General features: G+C 34.4%; 2 protein-coding genes across 3 annotated transcripts; both read right to left on the minus strand.

Annotated features, from left to right (window-relative positions):
- Positions 1-2,285: 2,285 nt before the first annotated feature.
- Positions 2,286-4,583, minus strand: LOC143622782 (FH protein interacting protein FIP2-like). The gene is made up of 4 exons (XM_077093835.1): positions 3,962-4,583; positions 3,760-3,869; positions 2,584-2,727; positions 2,286-2,487 (listed from the first exon to the last, which is right to left on the minus strand). Exons 1-4 carry the CDS (start codon positions 4,032-4,034, stop codon positions 2,314-2,316), a joined length of 501 nt encoding a protein of 166 aa, XP_076949950.1. The 5' UTR covers positions 4,035-4,583; the 3' UTR covers positions 2,286-2,313.
- A 1,927-nt stretch (positions 4,584-6,510) lies between these two features.
- Positions 6,511-8,504, minus strand: LOC143622783 (FH protein interacting protein FIP2-like). Of its 2 annotated transcripts, none has more exons than XM_077093836.1 (7): positions 8,419-8,504; positions 8,042-8,151; positions 7,829-7,963; positions 7,555-7,710; positions 7,095-7,178; positions 6,894-6,940; positions 6,511-6,812 (listed from the first exon to the last, which is right to left on the minus strand). In XM_077093836.1, the coding sequence occupies exons 1-7, from the start codon at positions 8,459-8,461 to the stop codon at positions 6,632-6,634; spliced, it is 756 nt and encodes a 251-aa protein (XP_076949951.1). In that variant the 5' UTR covers positions 8,462-8,504; the 3' UTR covers positions 6,511-6,631. The 2 variants fall into 2 exon arrangements, with proteins under 2 accessions (XP_076949951.1, XP_076949952.1); XM_077093837.1 differs by lacking the exon at positions 8,419-8,504 and adding an exon at positions 8,298-8,415 and having other exon boundaries at positions 8,042-8,241.
- Between the last annotated feature and the right edge of the window lie 13,476 nt (positions 8,505-21,980).

The following is a 21,980-nucleotide window of genomic DNA, read 5'->3' on the forward strand; positions in this document are numbered from 1 at the left end:
GGAAAACACTGGTGCAATGAAACTATGACACGTGGAAAAAGCAAGCTGGCAACAGCTGTTGACAGGACGCGTGCCGGAAACTTCGCGGCCACGCGCCCGAAAACTTGCGCCCACGCGCCTGAAAAAGCGTCTGGAATGACCATATACTGTCACGTCGTCATAACTTCCTGCACGTCCTGACACTATCAGAAGAAACCGTCGGACGACGTTTCAACAGTCTGGACTGTTCTTATCCTTTCACCAACTCTTCAAATTTCAAAAAGATTCAAAATTAAGCGGGACTATACCCCTTACCTTGGCAAACAAGTAACTATAAGACGGGTGCGGGTACAGTGTCAAGGCAAAACCCTTCACATACTTAGCACCCGCAGGGAATTGAAGCCAGGAATACCTTGGAAGTAAAGTAACTATAAGACGAGTGCGGGTACAGTGTCAAGGCGAAACCCTTCACATACCTAGCACTCCGCAGGGAATTGAAACCAAGAAGGATCTTCTGGGCCATGCTTGCGGAAACGGGAATAACATCCCCGCATAGCGGGAACGTCGAGAACTAGATTGTTTGAAGCTCCAAAGATGGAATTGGTTGTTTAAACATAATTGATCACTATGTTCAAAACTACCAAAACCTCATGGAGAATCTATACAAGTGGAACTCAACGCTCCTGACTTGCGAGGAGGTTACAGACCTACCCGCATCATACCCAAAGATCAAGCAGAAAAGTCGGGAATTTCTGCGTGACATTAGGACTTCCGCGGGAAGAATCCCCATGGAAAACCTTAAAACTAAACCATTTTCAAAACCCTTTGCTTAAGTCCAAAAGTTCACTTCACTTATTAACAATTCATGAGAAGAACATTGGACTGGGGGGACTTGAAGAGGTAGGTCCCATCAGAGCCCAGTTGGACCCGCAAGACTCACCTCAAAGACGTCTGCGCAGTTGAACCCGCAAGACTCATCTTCAACAGGGACGTCTGCGCAAAGGCTAAACTCGCAAGACTCCTTGAAGAGAGACGTCTGCGCAGAAACCAACTGGATCCGCAGGACCCACCATGCTCAGAGACGTGACGTCCTTACGCGCAGTACGCAAGCTGTTCCCGCAGGAAAAGCCTCCCAATGGTGAAGTACTCCGCCTGTTCCCGCATCTGCGGATACAAGCCATCAGGGAAGGCTACCCGCGCAGCAAGGCTACACGCACAAGGCACTTAACTCTTAAATAATTCAGTAATGTCACCTGAAGAAGGAGTGAGCAAGCCGGGAACACTCCCGCCCAAAGCCGGGAATACTCCCGCACAAATGAGCCAGTCCGTACGATACTGGAGGATCTTTTGTACTGTACCTGACGAGGTATGGACAAAAGATCTGACCAAAGATACGACAGCTCACTGACACATATGTAATATGTAAGTATAAGTAACGTAAAAAAATTACAGTATTTTTTACACACCGAATCGACTTTTTACACATTTGTAACTAACATTTAAACTTGTGTAATCATAAAAAAATCCTCCTGATTCATTTTTTAGTTATATTTAATCTCAGCCACTGTATAGTCCATATTGAATTCTTAAAGTTCTTACAATCATCAAGTTCTCAAAGTATCCCGTATTAATATTTTACCAAGTTTTGAGTAGAAACATAAAATGAACTTAATAATTTCGTAAAAAAAACATAGAGATATTTGCCTTGTAACTTTGCATGGCGAAGATTAGCGTCCACCATATGAGCTCCACGAAGATTAGCCCCTATGAACTCACGACTTCCCTAGGAAAGAGACCATATCAGTTGAGATGACAAATAATGAAACAAAAATTAACTCACAAAAAGACTAACTTGTAAAAAGCATGTGTACCATAACAAGTACAAATAATGGGTTGTAGAATCTTACCTATGCAAATTTGTGTTGTCAAAAATGGCATTTTCAGCATCCACGTACTTGAATAGAAGTAGAATACATAATTAATGACCAAACAAAAAAGATAAATTCAAAGACAATGATATATAAACCACTATATTACAAATATGTGTACAAGATGCTCCCACCAACAACTCTTTAGTAACCAAGTCACATAAATTACCTGAAAATTAATACCAAGAATAGTTTTTGAGAAGTTAACGTTTTTTAGACATGCATAGTCAAGACTCACAGTCGATAGGTTCTGCATAAGTCAAAATGGAAAAACAAGTTTATAGTTAGAAATTCAGTACTCTATGATATGGCATACATCATAACATCAACTCATCAAGCATCTTCCAAATTTATAATATTCATAATTTGACAAATACTCTTGAATCACATAACAACAAGTATTTGATCATACCGGGTTTGAAAGATCAAGCCCAGAGAGATTTATTCCTCTAAAATTGTAATACTGGTAATCACGAGATGATTTTGCAGTATATTTGATAATATCACTACGCGTTAAGTCAGGTTCCTTTCGTACTTCATCTTCCTTATTCAAAATCTCAATTATCTTGTCCACGAACCCCTGGATTAGTAATTTAAAATAATTACCATACAAAACTTAAACTTAAGTAGAATCAATTCCTGTAACAAAAGAAGGCTAGCTCATTAATAAACTTGCATGAAGCTGATAGTATTTTGCTTCCTGCAAAAGCTGTAAAAGCTCTAAACGCTCCAATTCAAACAAACCGATAGCTACACCGTCCCTCAACCAATTCAAAATATGTCCAAAGTGTTTCCCGTCTCTGTCAACAAACACATATCCCTGCAAAGATACAAAAAGATGATCAAATCATATTACTCATCAACTTGACCAAGAACAATAAAAAAAACAAGTTATATATATAGAATTGGGATCATGTGAGAACATTTTGAAATAACCAATTTGGAGTACCATTAAAAAAACTCTTTTTAAGAAAAATAAAAATAAATTATAAAACAAAAAAAAAAGTGAAAATAAAAAAAGTAAAAATACCAAAAAAAATTATTTTTCATCCCGGTTTCATAAGAAAAATAAAAAAAAATATAAAAAAAAAAATCGGTTTAGCAAAATTATACATATATGTATAATACTTATTTTTTGATTTTATACATATTATTCTTTATACACATATGTACAATTAAGATAAATGATAATGTATATATGTGTATATTATGTAAATCAAGATTAAAAAAATATACATATGTGTATAATTCAGGTTTTTTTTAATTATAAAACCAGAATGAAAAATAAAAAAAAATTGGTTTTTTTACTTATTAAAAAATTTTGATTTTTTTTTCGCTTTTATCAACAATAGATTAAACGGGATGTGCATGATCTTGATGACAAACATGTTGCATGCTGTTGGATTAATCTTGACGGTTATGGATCTGGGTCGGTTATTCGGTTTGTTTACGGGTCACACGGGTTAAGACCCGAGTACGAGTCAATGGGTCATGGTTTGGATAGCGGAAAGTGGGTTATCCATGTTAGCTACGTATGAGGGCAAATGGACGTTGAGTTTGACCGAGTTTGTTAGATTTGGAATATGCATAATGCACGTTGAGTAAAAGAACTAGTCTTTTAATTGTACCAGATTGTTAGGAAAAGTAGTATTTTATTATTTTGCATGTTCCCACGTTGTTATCATGTATGGCTATCAACAAAGTAGTAACCCTTCATTAGTAAATATAGAGTGAAATTTTGCAAGCTTCTCTATCTTCATATTCACATATACATAATTACATACGTACATAAGTTTGTATTAGAGTGTGTGATTTTGGGCCCGAACCAACACATGCATGCATATCTACTTACCTTCTCAGGGTCCTTGCTAACAGTTTGGCGACCATTAAACATGGCAGCAAGCATTGATTCAGGCTCCCTATTAGTTAAGGTATCAATAGTAGTTGAAAATTCACGTCCACCTGTTTCAGAAGCAATATTAATTAATTAATTAAACAATTGATAACCAAATCAATAGATCGTTTACACAATATTAAATTCAACAATTAATAACCTATATTGAGACGAACAACTGAAGAACAGGCGTCTGAGTTCATTGTGATCTCGATGTTTTTGGTGCAACCCATGAAGATCAACAGTAATTAATGAACACGCATTATATATATATATGTATCAGCTAAAACCCTAAATGTCCAACAATTTATCAAATGTTTCCTTTTACTTTTGATTATTTTTCTAAATGTCCCCTATACTTTTTTTTCTTTCACATTCCTATTTGACTTTGGTATGGTGCAATGACTTTTGAGAATACAACTCATGACGTAAATTAAAACAGAATTTATTTATTTTTTTCTGGGAATGGTAGATTTAGTAAAAATGTAATGGAAAGTGGTTACCTGACATAGGCTGTTTTGGAAAATAGGTTTTTCTGCCTTCGTTTAACTTACAAGAGCTCGAGTTCGAGCTTAAACTCGAGTTCGGCACATTTCAAGCTCTATTTTTAGTTCAAGCTTGGTTTGACTAAACTAAATTTATTTTATGACTTATTTTCTATTACAAATACGTGTATATGATTTTTATGAGTTATTCAAACGCATGTTCAATAAAATTATATTTATGACTTAATAAGAGTTTCGTTAAGGCTCGCCAGCCTACTCATGCTTAAATGTTAAGCCCATGTCGTTTAAAGCCCAACTCAATTCAAGATTTAACATGTCATTCTATAATAGCTTATAAGCGGTTGCCCCTCTGGCCAAAATTGAACTATTTTAAACCACTTGTTTTACTATAGACCCCCAATAACTTTAATTCTACTTTCAGTCTTCCACAGTTTCAATCCATTACTTTAAGCTCACTTTAAGCCTAATCCTTGTTTAATATGTACTTTTTAATGGCATTGTAATCATTAGTATGTTTTTATGTTTCAAATTTTGTAATATAGAACTGGATAATATAAAAATTATACACTAAGCCATGTACGGTGGTCCTAGTGGGATGTCTCTCTCACACTGTCACAACTCACAAATGCACCCACTTTGCATGCGAAGTGTACACGCAGTGACAGATCCAGGATTTTTCGTCCATAGGAGCATATAATGGATATGTAAAAACAAATCATTTATAACAAAAATGAATTGGTTGAAATGGGTCATGGAGGCATATAATAGGTTTGTAAAACAAATCATTAATAACAAAAACGAATTAGTTGAAACAGGTCAACTAATACTATTAATCATTCGACTAATAGGCTAAAATTAACCATAACCTAAAAACAATAAATCAAACTAATGCATCCAAAACATGTATAGTGAGTACGTGTTTAAAGAGTTCGATTATCCAACCATTTAGGGCAATCAGCTTCAAAATGCAGATTGAACGACAATTTGCAAAATATAATAAATAGTCAATATGAACGAATGAAACAAGTTAACCAAATTACATTCAAGCTCAACACTCATTCATATCTAATAAAGAACAGCATATAAAATACCATATTGACTCCTACAAATAAGTATATTAGAGTAAAGAAAAATAAAACAAAAGAAACCCAACAATCTTCTTGTGCTGTAAAATCAACTCATAGTCATCTAATCGTCCCAAGTAAATCTGCTCCGATCAAATTTGCCCCTTCCAAAACCTACAGAAGGATCAATTAGACATTTGCTACTAATAATCAAGATCTTTAGCTTTGACAATACTAAAGGGTGTTTTAGACATTCGACTGATAGTCTTCCGTTCAATTATTATTTAGTAAACTAATATTCTCAGTTTTCATATGACCCGTGTACTACACTACAATATCAATGGTACTTGCTGCATCCTGAAGATTAGCATATCGAAGATTTGCACCCTTTAAACTGGCTTTAGTAAAATTGGCACCCTACGTGTATAAAGAAAAAATAATCAATCAAAATTTACAGTAAAACACTAAGCCTAAACCTTATTATCTATATATATATGTGTGTGTGTGTGTGTGTAGGGTGCAGTTACTGTACGCTAATGCTTAACGTACGGTAGATACGCGAGACGCTCAAAGGAAAAAACCTAAAACGCTCACAAAACCTTAAACGCTCAAAAACCATCTTTGTGAAAAAAAGTGAAAAATTGATCGATTAACATCCAAAACTGTTTTTTTTCGGTGAAGCAATAATTGATTGGATATGTATTGACGATTCCGAGATGTTTGGTTGTGATTTCATGGATCAATTCGTGAAAAACGGAATTCGCGTACGTATTTGTACGATAAGCATTAGTGTATAGGATCTTTTCTCTATATATGTATACCTTTAAATTAGCGCCTTTCAGATTAGCTTCCTCCAAATTCGCATTTGTGAGATCAGCATACTGATTATAAAATCACTTAGATTTAGAACCGCCAATTAAAATATGTATTCAATAAAAAATTAAACATACCTCGAGATTTGCATGTTGCAGGTCTGCACCTGCAAATATATTAAAAAAAAACGTCTTATAAACCGACAGAAGATGATAATCTCGACTGCGTACATAACCTAATGGCTTACAAAATCTCTTGGCTTAGCATTGCATTTCATTATTCATCATTATACAAACCAGATATTCAATAAAGACGAATTTTCATACATACCACTGCAACCAAAGTCTGCTAATATACTTAAACTATATTTTACCAATTTCACTATATATAATTTACACATGACCACTAAACTCTTCCCTTTCTCCTAACCCTCCAAACTTCTATATTCTAGTACAAGTTGGCCATAACTTTCATAAAGAAAATGCATATATATACCAAGTTTTGAGGGGATATAAATAATGAACTTAGTAAATTAAAAGAAACGATATACTTACCCTGTAACTTTGCAAGCTGAAGAATAGCCCCCGTCATACGAGATCCACGAAGATTAGCCCCTGTGAAATTACAACTTCCCTAGGAAAGACCAAATCAATTCAGTTGCCTAATAATTGAATCAAAAAGAACAAATGAGATGTTTGCAGAATCTTACCGATTCAAACTCGTGTTGTCAAAAATGGCTTTTTCAGCATCTGCGTGCTTGAATAAAAGTAGAAAAAATAATTGTAATTCAAATTGATGACTAAAAAAGATCAAATAAAAGACAGACAAATAAATATATGTGCCTAACAATAATATTTAATATATGTATACACGCCCCAACAAGAAATATTTACCAAGTCAAATAATTTACCTGAAATAAAGCCTGATAAATATAAGCAAGTGAGAAGTTAACATTTTTGAGGCGTGCATAGATGAAATCCATATTTGACAAATCCTGCATAAGTCATAATGAGAAAAACAGGTTTAGTAAAACATTCACTAGTGAAAGAGTCTAGTTCATGATAAGTCATTTTTTTTAATTTGCAATCATCATCATAAATCAAACATTGAAAAAAAACAAATACAAAGGGATGCTACGTATGTTCTCCTTTAATACTTGTAAAAATACAAGATTAAAAGCTAATGTGAACAAAGCTAGTATCTATATAATCATAGAGAATGAAATATGTAACCACTGTTATTTTGATAGATTTCATATGTCAAAATAAGTGAAAATGAATCCGTGCAATGGTAAGATAGTAGTTTATAACTTCATAAGATACATATTTTGATAAATACTGAGTCACATAACAATATGTATTTGATGATACCAGTTTGGAAAGATCAAGCCCAGAGAGATTTACTCCTCTAAATTTGCGACAACTAGACTGTACACATCTAATAATATCACCGCGTGTAAACTCAGAATCCACTTGTTCATCCTCCTTCTTCTTAGTCAATACCTCATTTATCTTGTCCACCAAACCCTGAATTAGTAAAATAAAAAAAAAGATTATTTAATTAAGTACCATAACTTAAAAAAGGTATTATCAATTCTTCTGACAAAATAATTGAATTAAATGAAGATAAAAAAAAGTGACTTACAAGAAGCTGATAGAATTCTGCTTCCCGCAAAAGCTCGGAATACTCTGATTCGGATAAGTTGGGAGCCACACCGTCCCTCAACCAATTTAAAATATGCCGAAAGTGCATCCCATCTCTGTCAACAAACACATGCCCCTGCAAAAACACAAAATGATCAAAGCATATCACCCATCAAACGTCATCAAGATCACGTTATATGGAATACATACTTACCTTCTCGGGATCCTTATAAACCGTGTGACGACCACTGAACATGGCAGCAAGCATCGACTGAGGCTCCCTAAGAGTTAGGGTATCAACAGTAGTTAAAAATTCATTTCCACCTGTCACAATTTAATTAAACAATTGATAACCTAATCAGTTAATTATTTCCACTTGTTTTGGCAGAAATATAATATTAACCAGGTGACAAGCTACTCAACAGATCATTTCCACTTGTTTCGGTAGCGATATTAAACCAACTGATAACCTAATAAATCGATCCTAAACTTAACTGATAATAATAACCTAATTTAATCCATCAGTTCAGAGCCAAATTACAGAGGATTTCGAGTGAAGTAGTAAATTGAAAGTTAAAAAAATGTGAGTACCTATATTCAGACGAACAATCGAAGAACATGCGTCTGAGTCCATTGTGTTCACGATGATGAAGATGAACACGCGCTGCACAAAAGCTAAAACCATAAAGCCCCCACTGAATACGGTTAGAGTTATGGTATTTTACAATAAAGCGATAACTTTGCTATTTATTTTTTATTTTTTTAATTTCCGTGCCTTCCACCTACTTTATCTACACACGCCACAACAAAAATTAGGAAAAATTCTCAAAATATGCGTTTATGAATACGTTTTTCAGGTTTTATGTGTTATTTCAAACAAATTCTCAAAATAGGTATTATAAACTAGTCGTGGCGAATAGTTTATGATTGTCAACGAGTAGTTTGTATAACCAATAAAAATTTGCCACGTGTCTGTAAACTAACCGTAACGACTAGTTTCACTAATCATCTACTCGTAAAGATTAAATAAGTTTAAAGCCTCATAATCAACGTCCACGAGTAAATAAGATATCTTTTAGTCGCGACGAGCAGATTATAAAACCTTAAGAGTCGCGAGTAGTTTATCAAACTAACCATGACGATGAGTTTGATTACCAAATGCATCGAACCGGTTTGTTTTTCAAAACACTAACCGGAATGGTTAGTTTATTTGGTCAACTAGTCGTTACGAATAGATATGGTCAACGATTACTTTACATCCATTATACGAGTATTTTATTGTTAATTAACTCGTCTCGATAAGTTTACCTGGTAAACATTACTCATACGAGTAGTTCATATCTAGTTAACTCGTCTTGACTAGTTTACCTTGTTTATATTCCCGAGATGAGTATTTTATTAGTAATTAACTCGTTCTGATAAGTTTACCAGATTTTTATTACCGATACGAGTACTTTATTGGTAGTTAACTTGTCGCGTCTAGTTTACCTTGTTTACATTACTAATACGAGTAGTTAATAATTAGTAACAAACTCGTCTTGACTAGTTTAACATAACAATCTAGTCGTCTCCTTTTTTACCGATACGAAAAAGCTTCATGTCATAGTCGTCGTGTATATCCACCGGATATGAGTAATTACAGAACTTATAAGATAATCGTTTAACATGACCTACTTTAAAACGACTAGTAACCAAATCTATAAACTCACAATAACCGAACCTCAAAGATGGAGATACACCTTGTCGTCCACAATCAAACGAAACATACTCAGTAGCTCCTTTTGTTTGTTCCCACTTTCCTCTGTAACAAACTACAATATCATCAATTTCCTTCTCCATTGATGTGCGGGTTCAAAACAATAAGAACATGACATTTATATAAACCCAAGAACTTCAAAACAACATTGTAACGATTAGTTTAGACTATAAAGTATGACTATAAAGTAAGGAGACGAGTAGATTGTTACGTTAACTAGTCAAGACGAGTTTGTTACTAATTAACTACTCGTATCGGTAATGCAAACAAGGTAAACTAGACGCGACGAGATAAATACCAATAAAGTACTCGTATCGGTAATAAAAATCTAGTAAACTTATCAGAACGAGTTAATTACTAATAAAATACTCGTCTCGGGAATATAAACAAGGTAAACTAGTCAGGACGAGTTAACTAGATATGAACTACTCGTATGAGTAATGTTTATCAGGTAAACTTATCGAGACGAGTTAATTACCAATAAAATACTCGTATAATGGATGTAAAGTAATCATTGACCAATATCTACTCGTAACGACTAGTTGACCAAACAAACTAACCATTCCGGTTAGTGTTTTGAAAAACAAACCGGTTCGATGCATTTGGTAATCAAACTCATCGTCATGGTTAGTTTGATAAAACTACTCGCGACTCTTAAGGTTTTATAATCTGCTCGTCGCGACTAAAGGATATCTTATTTACTCGTGGGCGTTGATTACGAGGCTTTAAACTTATTTAATCTTTACGAGTAGATGATTAGTGAAATTAGTCGTTACGGTTAGTTTATAGACACGTGTCAAATTTTTATTGGTTATACAAACTACTCGTTGACAATCATAAACTATTCGTCACGACTAGTTTATAATACCTATTTTGGGAATTTGTTTGAAATGACACCTAAAACCTGAAAAACGTATTCATAAACGCCTATTTTGAGAATTTTCCCAAAAAATTAACCTAAATGTGGAGGGTGCCTTTATCCACCATAAAGCTTTCAGTACACATGGTCTTATGAACCCATATAAAAATATTTTTTTAACTATAACTCATTTTTCATAAAATTTATATCGGAATGTTCGTAATAAAAGTTAAGTGAATCCATATATTTATACTTTTGTAAAAGGTTAAATATAACAAATTATTGAGAAAAATTCAAAATATAAATGAAATTAAATGTGGGAAATAAAATAGTAAAATGAGCAATGAGATATTGGCACGTGGCTTTGTTAAATTATATAATAATTGACGATCTGGTTGTAAGTTGGGCTGGTTGAACCAACAGGTTGTAAGCTTGTAAGACCACCCGTCGTGGTGGCTTTGTCCGTAGCGTTATGAAGCAAAACGTGGGGGGTACACCGCCCCCCTGCGTTATGTTGATTTCCATTTTGTGTGCGTTGTATACGAAACGCTGAGAATGGCACGTTAATCAAAATTTGACCGTTTTTTTTACCGTTGGATAATTAAAAAAAATATTATTTTTTATATATTAAACCATTTCATCCCCAATCAAACCTTATCAAATTTATAAAAATTCTCTTTCAACTCTATAAAAATTCCTTTACACCAAATTCAATATATATGGATCCTCCATCTATTTATAAACAGTTTTTCGGGCCCGACCAACAAGCCGAGGACGTGGAGGAGGAACAGGCGGTTACGAGTGCGATTATGCTCGCGACACAGTATATGAGTTCCGTTACGGGTGCGATTAGCTCTCCACCCCCCGTTTCAACAAGAGCATATATCGAACGAGATCGTGCCGAAGCCAACAACCGGTTGATGGCGGATTACTTATGCGACACGCCCGGATACAAGAACCCGAAGACCTTTAGGCGCCGTTTTCGAATGTCTAAAAATTTATTTATGCGCATCACCAATGATTTGGAGCGTGAGTTTGATTACTTTAAGCAAAAGCCTGACACTCGAGGGACACTAGGATTCACGGCTATTCAGAAGGTTACGTCAGCCGTGCGCGTGCTCGCCTACGGAAACACGACCGACATCAACGACGATTATTTAAAGATGGCCGAAAAAACAACCCGGGACACCTTGGAGTATTTTTGTTACGGTACGTTTTGTTTTTTTTAAATAGTTTATCACTTGTTTACTGTGATCATTTATTTTATAAAAATTTTGTAAAATCTAGGAATATTTAAACTATATGGACCACATTATCTGAGAGAGCCCAACGTTAACGATCTACAACGTCTTTACGAGGCACATACAAGGGTGCATGGTTTCCCCGGCATGATAGGAAGTGTAGATTGCATGCATTGGGAATGGGCTAATTGTCCAACTGCATGGCGAGGTCAATTCACACGAGGTGACCAAAAGGGACCAACGGTCAGCCTTCAAGCGATCGCTTCATACGACCTTTGGATTTGGTCGGCATTCTTTGGTGTTCCCGGTTCCAACAATGACATAACCGTCTTAGAGCAGTCTCCTGTGATGGAGAGTTACATATCTGGGACCGTTCCCGTCGCTTCGTTTTGGGCTAACGATAACTTCTACGATCATGGGTACTATCTGGGTGATGGAATATATCCAGAGTTCGCGATAATTGTTAAAACATTCAGAGACCCCATGGATGAAAAAAGACAGTATTTTAAGAAAGTGCAAGAGTCTGCGAGAAAGGATATCGAGAGGTGTTTTGGTGTTCTTCAACAACGATGGCATTATGTTAAAAATCCTTGTCGTCTGTGGTCTTTAGAAAGAATGAGATGTGCTATGTATGCGTGTATCATAATGCATAACATGATCATCGAGGACGAGGGAAGAGATATATGTCCAACTTTCATACCGGACCCGGATCCACCACGGACTCCGGCAAGTATGGAGCAACGACTCGAAAACTCGGATTCCGTGCGGTCAAGAGAGATACATAACGCACTAAAGGAGGATTTGGTCCAACATCTTTGGATGTATCGGCCTCTGCCTGGTGAAAACGATGATCAAAACGAGGGTAACAATGAAGACGATGATGAAGACAACGACGACGATAGCGACGACGATGAAAACGACAAAGAGGGCGAAGACAACGACGACGACAACAACGACGAATAGTTTTTTTTTATTTTCTTGTAATATTTATTTAATAAAATATTATTGTTATTTGATTATTCTTATTAAAAATTAAAAAAAAAAACAAAAACTGTAAAAGTGACTGGGCGCCACGTGACGCATAACCCCTGGATGTGGAGAGTTATGACTACAGCCTGTTTTTGTACAAAACCATAACTCTGACTGGGCGCCACGTGTCGCATAACCCTCGATGTGGAACTTTATGACTACACATGGTCTAAGCCTTTTGTTTTTCATTTTTGAACGTGGCAAACAAACCAATAAATGGTTATAAAGAGGTAGTGGCGGAGCCAAAAACTTTTTTCTATGGTTTGGAATTTTTGATGTTTGAATTTTTTTTCCGGTGTCAAAGTTTTTGCACCCGAATGGGTTGGGTCGGGTTGGGTTGATCATTCGGTTAGCTAAATAAAATGCAATATCACTATCATAACAAAAATATATCGTTAACATTCAATAAAATACAAAGTCAGTCATTATATATAAAGACATTGCATATTATAATTTTTCCTTACGTGTTTTCATGTTTTGAAAAATATCTTCAATCGCGACTTTGAAAAACAACTCATTCTCAATACAACACACAAGCATCATTCATATAATTGTCACCTAAATCCGACTTCACATGCTTCATTGAAGAAAAACACTTCTCAAACGATAGACCAACTATTATTGGTTGTTGGTGATGATTGAAACCTTGAGGCGAACGGCGAAGAAAAAAGTTGATCGGTTGCTGAGTCGATAGCCGATGTTTTTATTTGTTTATTAACTAAACTTTTTATAATCAATGGGTTCGGATATACTTTTTTAAAACGATAATGGGTTCGCTCGTTAATTCAACACTATAGGTTATATATAAACCGAAAAAGGACCGGGTTCGGCTGAACCCGATGGTGTGAGTGTGGCTCCGCCACTGTAAAGAGGGACAGTGTTGGGCATGGCATTATATGCTTGTATTATTAACTTAATGTAACATGTATATCAATGCGAGCTAGTCAAAGTTTACACGAAAAACTTCGTATCACTAAACAAACTCGTTATATTCACAAGGAGACATACTATACCTATGGCCTATGCACACTAATAGTAGCAGATGCGTGTCTTTTTTAAAAATGACTAAAAGTTAACAGTCAAGTTGGGGTTTGGCTAAACTCATTTCGTTTTCATGAGTTATTTTTTTTACTTAATTTGATAATATTTATTTATATAAAACTTTTATGTACAAATTATTATCTATCTTTGATGGCTTATACACCAATTTCTTGTTCACAACATCAAAAGGAATTTCCAATCGGTCCTCGAAGAAGGCAGGGTGATGTTCTCACACATCTTTCACCGTCTTTTGAGCCCTTTCAACCAGCTAAGAGCAATTCGTACTTTTTAGATTTTGGTTAGCTGTACCAATCAACATGTAAGAGAAATTCAGGAAAATGGTTTTAAACCATAAATCATCCAAATCACATAATACATAGAACCATTTAGTAACAAAAAGACTTAAGTTGGTTTAGAGCAGAATAACGAAAAATAAAAGAAATTATAACCACCTATCTTCTAAAAGCTCCAGACAAATCCGCCCCGTCTAGCATCGCGCCTTGCAAACACTATAAGGTTAGAACAAAAGTTACAACAGTCAATATCTTTGATGGCTTATACACCAGCCTTCTCAAATTTCATGGTAAGTGTGTGCTAAATTACAAGATATCAATATCAATGTTACTTACGGTATCCCAAAGATTAACACGCTGAAGACAAGCGCCTTGAAGATTCGCACCCTCCAACATCACATCGCATAGATTAGCATCCTTCAGCTTCGCGTTATTCAGATTTGTACCCTAAGAAAGTAGACAATAGATAAGAGAACAAGAATTGATCCGTACTTTCCTAAACGTTAAACTTTAAACATTAAAACTTTTAACAAACCTTTAAGTTGGCTCCCTCTAGATTGGCTCCTTCCAAATTTGCATCTGTGAGAACAGCCATCTGAAAATATGAAAATACTCTTTAAGATTCGGAACAAGAAATACCTTGTATATTTACGCAAGAGTTAAACATACCTGGAGTGTTGCATATCTCAAGTCTGCAACAGATAAATTACAGCCTATCACGCAACAATAAGCAAATTAAAAACATGCCGTTTAAATATAAAGAAAAAAAAAAGAAAATATGAAACAACAAAATCTCCACAACACACACTTCCCATTGCTTAGAAGAACACTTGACTTAGCTTCTTAACAGAAACAACTTATTATTGGAATTCACAACTCATGAGCATATAAAGTAAAAATCACACATTTAACACAAAGAAGCAGATTCAAATATGCCCCCCAGAAACTTGCATAATATTGTATTTACTCAATGTCCCAACCAAAAAGAACTAGTATAAAAAATACCCACTAAAGATAGTACTTTCAAATTTCATAATTAAAAATACAATTATATAAAATTTATAACATGAAACATTGGCATTGACTATTTTTCCTATACCTTTCTCTTTTGTCCCTCCACTAGATATTTTGTTTTTTTCTTTTTTTTTTTGGTTGTTTAGTAAATTTGATATTACAAGTTTCAATAGGGATTTACAAAATTATCTCTACAAAATAATTTAATAGATTGATAAAAGAGAAGAGATACTTACAATTAAATTTTGCCCCTTCAAGATTAGCCCCTGATAGCATAGCTCCACAAAGATTAGCCTTTGTAAACACACACCTACACAACTCGCAAGGCAAGACAAGATCTAATGAGCAAACTAACAATGAAAACAACACTTGACTCTAGACTTCACAAAAGTAAGTCATAAAAGTTGTGCAAATCCACAAACATCATGACTGCATACTTTGTGCTTCATAACAAAAAAAAAAGTGTGCATAATCTCACTCGGTCAATGTTGCATTTTGAAAATTGACATGTTCAGCATCTGCATTCTGAAACTATTTTATATAATTTACTATAAAACGATTACAATAAAGTGGCAGGCAAACGGGCAACAAGCTGCGCCAAACTATTGACAAAAAAACCTTTATTTAGTTATAAGATATAAAAAAAAGTCAGATGATTTACTTGAAACGTAGCACCATAAAGATTAGCAGCTATGAAGTTGTAGGTCCCGAAACCGGATCAAACAACACAACAAACTAAATACTAGTTGTTCTTGGATCAACCTCACAACTAGTTGGCCCGAAACCGGATCAAACAACACAACAAACTAAATACCAGTTGTTCTTGGATCAACCTCACAACTAGTTGGCGGAAACAACTAGTTGGACCGAGATCTAGGATCTTGTGTGTGGGTATGGTGGAGCCGAAACTTGGAAGAAAGAAAGGGAGTTGAGAGAGTTTTTGGTTACTTGGATAATTGTTTTGCAAAGGGTTTTTTGAGTATGGAGTTACACACATCTTATATATTGTGTGTAATCCATACTCTATTTCCATTAATAAATGCCCAATGGGCTTCAAGTACAAGAGGCCTCTGGCCCAAAACATACAACCGTAAACTAACAAAGACGTAAACTAAAATGATACAAATACGAAAGACTCAATTAAACAAAACTGGGCCTTACAATCTCCCTCTAGTCTTTTGGTATTTGCTTATTTCCTTCTCACCACTCGCATTCGGACTCAGTCAAATACACCATTTGGGTCTTCTTCGAAAGGCTGCTTTTCAACAAGTAATCTGACAAACTTGTTGAACTTTCCAACGATGGCGTCCGTGTAGTCACGACAGACATCTTCGACTATGTATAGTGGCGACTCAGTTAGCTTCCTGAGGTCGCGGAGTCCAAATCCAGTCAATTCGTGCTCATCAAAGAACGTAAGCTCGTGACTGCGAGTGCAATGCATGATGACATCATCGAATTTGTTGTTGAGTTAGACCTTGCTTGCATGTTTTCCAATATGCTAATGTTGTAGTATTTGATTCCTCTTCTTGACCGACTTCTAGCAGGATCAGCAACAGGAACGACAACATGCTTGTCAACAATTGGCTCAACATTTTCCCAGTTGGCTGTGTGTCGGGTTCGAGGGAATAGTTGATGTCGTCATCATCATCTTTATTTTCTTCACCGGCTTTCTGAACCGAAGGAATGGTACCTGCAAAAGAACAAACGTTAAATAAAAAGGCGAGCTCGGCCTCCACCTCAGCTTCCGTTTCCCTCGTTTTCTCAGCCTCCTTTGACGGCCCAGCATCAGCTGTCTTATTTTCAGTGGCATCACCACTACCACTTCCATTACCACCACCATTTCCACGAGTATCATCATTGCTATCATACTCATCCTCATCCTCGTCATCTCTCTTCTGACTCAACATCGTCTCCATCCAAGCACTTGTCAAGATATATTTTATCGGGTCAACACTTAACAAACAATGCAATGAAGACCTTGTAGTAAACAAAAGCCCATTTAACTAAATACTTAAAAATTAAAATAAAATTTTAAAAAATAAAAGAAAATAAAATTAAAATTTTAAAATAAGTTTAAAGTAAAATAAAATAGAAAGAGAAACTTTTATACAGACACAAGATTTAGACAAAACTTAAGCTAAGTTTAAAATAAAAAGATTTACAAAATGATAAAGCAAAAACTTAAAAACTAAATTAAGAGTTAAAACCAAAAAAAATTAGAACAAAATAAGATAAAGTCAAATATTTGAAAACTAAATTAAAAACGAAAAAAATCAAAATAAATTTAAAAATAAAATTAAAAGTAAAAGTAAAAGTAAAATAAGATAAAATCATATTAAAAGAAATGTAAGTTAAACTAATTTTAACTTGTGAAATAAAAATAAAAATAAAAATTTAAAATTTAAAATAAGGAGAAAATTAATATTATATTAATTAATCATATTAATTAATTTACAAAATAAGCTATTAATACTTGTTTTTGGTGAGAAAGATAACAACATGGAATCATATTGTCTATGGTGTCCTAGATCACACTTCTATTTGGATATTGTTATGCCAAGAACCCAAGGTCGATTGTAGATATATTTGTCCACTTTAAACTTAACAAGTATTTTGATTTCATCATGATACGTTAGGCACAATACTTGTGTGGTCCCCTGTGAATCCGATATGTTACAAACTCCATCATACCTCGGGCATACTTTGTGTTCATCAGTATCACCCCGAATTGACTCCGACCCCCTAATGATTGATCAAAACATTTTGAGGTTCATAGACTTTTTGCAAACTTTTCTTTCAAACAATATGTAAAGGTTGAACCTTGGACTTACTTGCCTTGTTGACTTATGCCTTCATATAAAGTGTTTAGGACTTACTTGTTTGCCTCACGTTACGTGGTTCTAATATACCCCTTTTTGTTTGATAAAATTATCAACAATTTTGTTGTTGATTTTGAATATTTTTTTGAGTATTTTGCAGTTTTTCTGTCTTTTCAATAATTTTTGATTTTTTAAATATTTGAAGCTAAAGCAAGAAATAATTTTCATTGTGACCAATTACTAACGGGCTCGTGTATGACTGACTATTAGGATTTTTGCCTTCATTAATATGACTTATTTGGAGTCGGCAACCGCTTCATAAGAGTGTAACCACTAGCATAGGCAGATATTTAAGTTTATATCACTACAATACCCACTCATTTGTTAAGCCTATCTACACATCAAGCAATGATCTTGTTGGCTTTTGATATACTCTTTTCATGTGCTAGGATCACCTGAGACAATTTCCTATCATTTTCCAAAGGTCGGATCGATTTCTTAAAATTTTCTTTAATATTATTCGACTCCCTCTAAACAGGAGCTCCCTCTAAACGAGAGATTATACCTTTAAGGCTTTTTGAGGTTTTCTTGAATAAAATAAAGAATATATAAATATTTTTGGAAGTCAAGTGACTAAAATTTTGATTTTCTTAACAAAAGTAAAATCTTTTTGGTGAATTAAGACTCATTTTCTTCCTCTAAAATTGTGACATATTTGAAAAATATTTACAAATTTTATATACAAAAAGATAAAAGAAATTTGAAATAAAATGAGATGAAAATTAAAAAGAAAATTTAAAAACAAAATAAAAATAAAACAAAAGTTTCAAATTTTAAAACTTTTTAAAAAATAAAATCTGAAAATAAATGTTTAAAATTTAAAATAAAAGAAAATTTAAGCTAAATTAAAAAGAACTTAGATAAAATAAACTTTTAAGAAAAAAAATAAAATAAAACAAAATAAAATTAAAATAATTTTAAAATAAAAATAAAGAAAAATAAAACAAAAAAAAATTAAAACTTAACTTTGTACAAAAGAGATCATGCCAAGTGACCTGACAAGAAACAAAAATCTGGCACGATCAAAGGCTTTAGTAAACAGGTCTGCATAGTTGTCATCAGTATCGACCCGTTCTATCATGACAAGCTTTCGGTTCAGATATGAGAGATGCTAAGCAAGTTGTGGTTTAGTTGTTTCACCAAGTTGACATCTTCATATGTCAGGACTCCATTTGACACTTTTCCTTGTTTCGAAATATTTCTACCCATATCTCCAGCAAAAGAAACGTATCCGCCATCGAACGGTTTAATGTCAAATAGAAAGGATTCGTCTCCTGTCATGTGTCGGGTACAACCACTATCCAAGTACCAAATACTGTTTACAGAATGTCTTGGCTGACCCTTCACACATTAGCAGTTTAATTAGATAGAGGTTCCTGAGACTTAGTTGTCTCGGGAGGGTCAAATGTCCTTTTCTCATTGTTGTTTATGAAGTTGTGGGACGTGTCAGAATCAGAAGAGCAGTCTTTAGGATTCCATGCACGAGCAAGTTTCTTGTTTTTAAAAGATTTTTGAGACTGTCTCCTTCTTGGTTTTAAAACAACATCCTCAGATTTGTCAATATTTGGATGTCTTTTCTGCCTTCTTTTTGATGAATTCTCAGACTTGTCAGTCTTTGAATTCCTTTTTGCTCTCTCATTCTTGGTTATCCAAAAAGGAGGTTTATCATTCTTTTTATTTCTGGATCTCACATCCATTTCGCTGGCAGAACTGTCAGGTTGATCATTTCTTGTTCTTGAGCTTGGTTTAGCTCTTGAACGGAATTGATTAAACCTACTGTTCGTTTCTCTTTTCATCTTATGCCAGCTCTTGCAATGTCTTGCAAGGTGAGACGGGTTACCACACACAAAACAAAGTTTTCTTTAATCTTCCCTATAGAAACCATTAGAATGATAATACCTGGGTTGTGGCGAATAAGGATATGGTTGTACGGGAACAAACAAGCTATTATCAAATTGTGGATAATAAAGAGTTCACAAAAACATTTGTATAGAAAGAGTTCACATAATCTTGTGGATAATAACCATAGTAGCTATTATCAAATTGATTGTACAGTTGAGGTTGATAATATTGATTTGTGGATTGATAAAAATTGTTTCTATAAGGTGGCACATATTTACCAGATGTACTTGCCTTTTCCTTTTCAAAACGATTTTCATTAATTTTAGTCTCCTCAACTTTACAATCTTTTGACGAGCAGCTTGGTAGGTTAGTATTCACAGAAACCGTTTCATGCACAGTTCTATCAACAATGGTTTCATCAAAAATAGTTTCACAATCACTATCGAAAATAGAAACATCATTTTCATTTTCAAGAGACGTGCCAACATGAACATTCTCATCAGATACATCATTGTTCAAAATGTTTTTGGAAAAAATATTATTACATACAGGGTTGTTAATAGATGAATCAAAAAGTAAGTTTTTTATCTCCATAACACATGTTTGTTTCCATACACCCATTTTCTTCTGCACGACTTGCTGCAGAAGATGAATCATTATTAGGATTAACTGAAGAATTAGCTGAAATAACAGTCTTGGGAGTTGCAGGAACAAATGTCTTTGATATGGGCACATGACCAATACCATAGACCATTTCTTCCTCAGGAGGAGAATTAAAATCAAGATGAGGAACGCTAGTATAGTTATTGTTAAACGGTGGAGGTACAGCAGAACAATCATAACCTAAACCAGTCTTTAATCTTAATTCCATTTGTGACCCAATAAGTTTGTTCAGCTTTTCGGTGGCTAATTCAAAGTTTTCTATGGCAATCTTCTTTTGGGTTAACTCAATTTCTAATTTAACAATTTTAGCGTTTAGTTCAACTACTTGATTTTCATGACGCTTCGCTAAATTTCTAGCAATTGAAACTTGTTCCCTAAGATCGGCCATATCATTACCATGAGTGTTAATTCTAATAGTGTAAATCTTAGCAGCCTTTTTAAGATCATCATTTTGAACTCTAATGCTTTCAATTTGTTCAAGAATTTTAGCATTATGGTTTCTATAGTGAAGAACTTTATCAATACATTCTTGAGAGCAAAGTTTGTGTACCTCGGGAATGAGCGAGGCAGGTGAAGGAATTCCATCAATGGTGCATGACGAGGTGTTTGCTTGACTACTTCCACATGCAACACACTCGGGGATGATAGGACTTGCTTGACTCCTCACATCCGCATCACTTGTCTCAGCTTTATTTTCTTTTGACTGATTGTATATTCGAAGGTTGGCATCCATCGATTTAAAAGACTTGATGGTAGAAATCAACTCTAAGAGTGTTAAGGTATCCAGGTTCGCCGTTCTCTTGATGGTAATCACGCTTGTGTTCCATGAGTAAGGCAGTGAATCCAACAACTTCATGTTGATCTCAGACAACTTAGTTGTGATACCGACACATCTCAATTTAGTAACGAGTGACTCAAATCTGTTGATGAGAGAGGCAACCGATTCTCCTTGAGTATGTTTAAACATGTTGAATTCTTCTTTTAACATGTTCTTTTGGCATTCCCTCATATTGAGACTCCCTCCAAGCTTATAATTGCAAGACATTTTTTTAATGGAAGACTAAGTAAAAAATTTAAAAAGTTTTTTTTGTGGGTCAACTGGACAAAGTCAACGGTCAACAAGTCAAAGTCAATAGTCAACGGGTCAACCCTTTTCTCAAAGATCAAACACTCTTGAAACAAAAACTGTTTGAAAAACACAAGTCCAATGTATTCAAATGACCAATTGTATTCAAATGAACAAGTGTATTCAAATAAAAATTTTATTCAAATGAACAATTGTATTCAAATGAAAAATTGTATTCAATTAACAATTGTATTCAAATTGAAAAATTGTATTCAAATGGACAATTGTATTCAAATAACAATTGTATTCAAATGAACAATTGTATTCAAATGATGAAGGATTTGAATACAATTTACTTGGATCAATTGTATTCAAATAATGAAGGATTTGAATACAATTTACTTAGAACTCGAAAGCTTGGATCTGAATACAATTTACTTAGACCAATTGTATTCAAACAATGAAGGATT

This window comes from Bidens hawaiensis, unplaced genomic scaffold (assembly GCF_021521415.1).
Source record: "Bidens hawaiensis isolate Kalapana, Puna unplaced genomic scaffold, B.hawaiensis_p1.1 tig00003244_1, whole genome shotgun sequence".
Lineage (NCBI taxonomy): Eukaryota > Viridiplantae > Streptophyta > Magnoliopsida > Asterales > Asteraceae > Bidens > Bidens hawaiensis.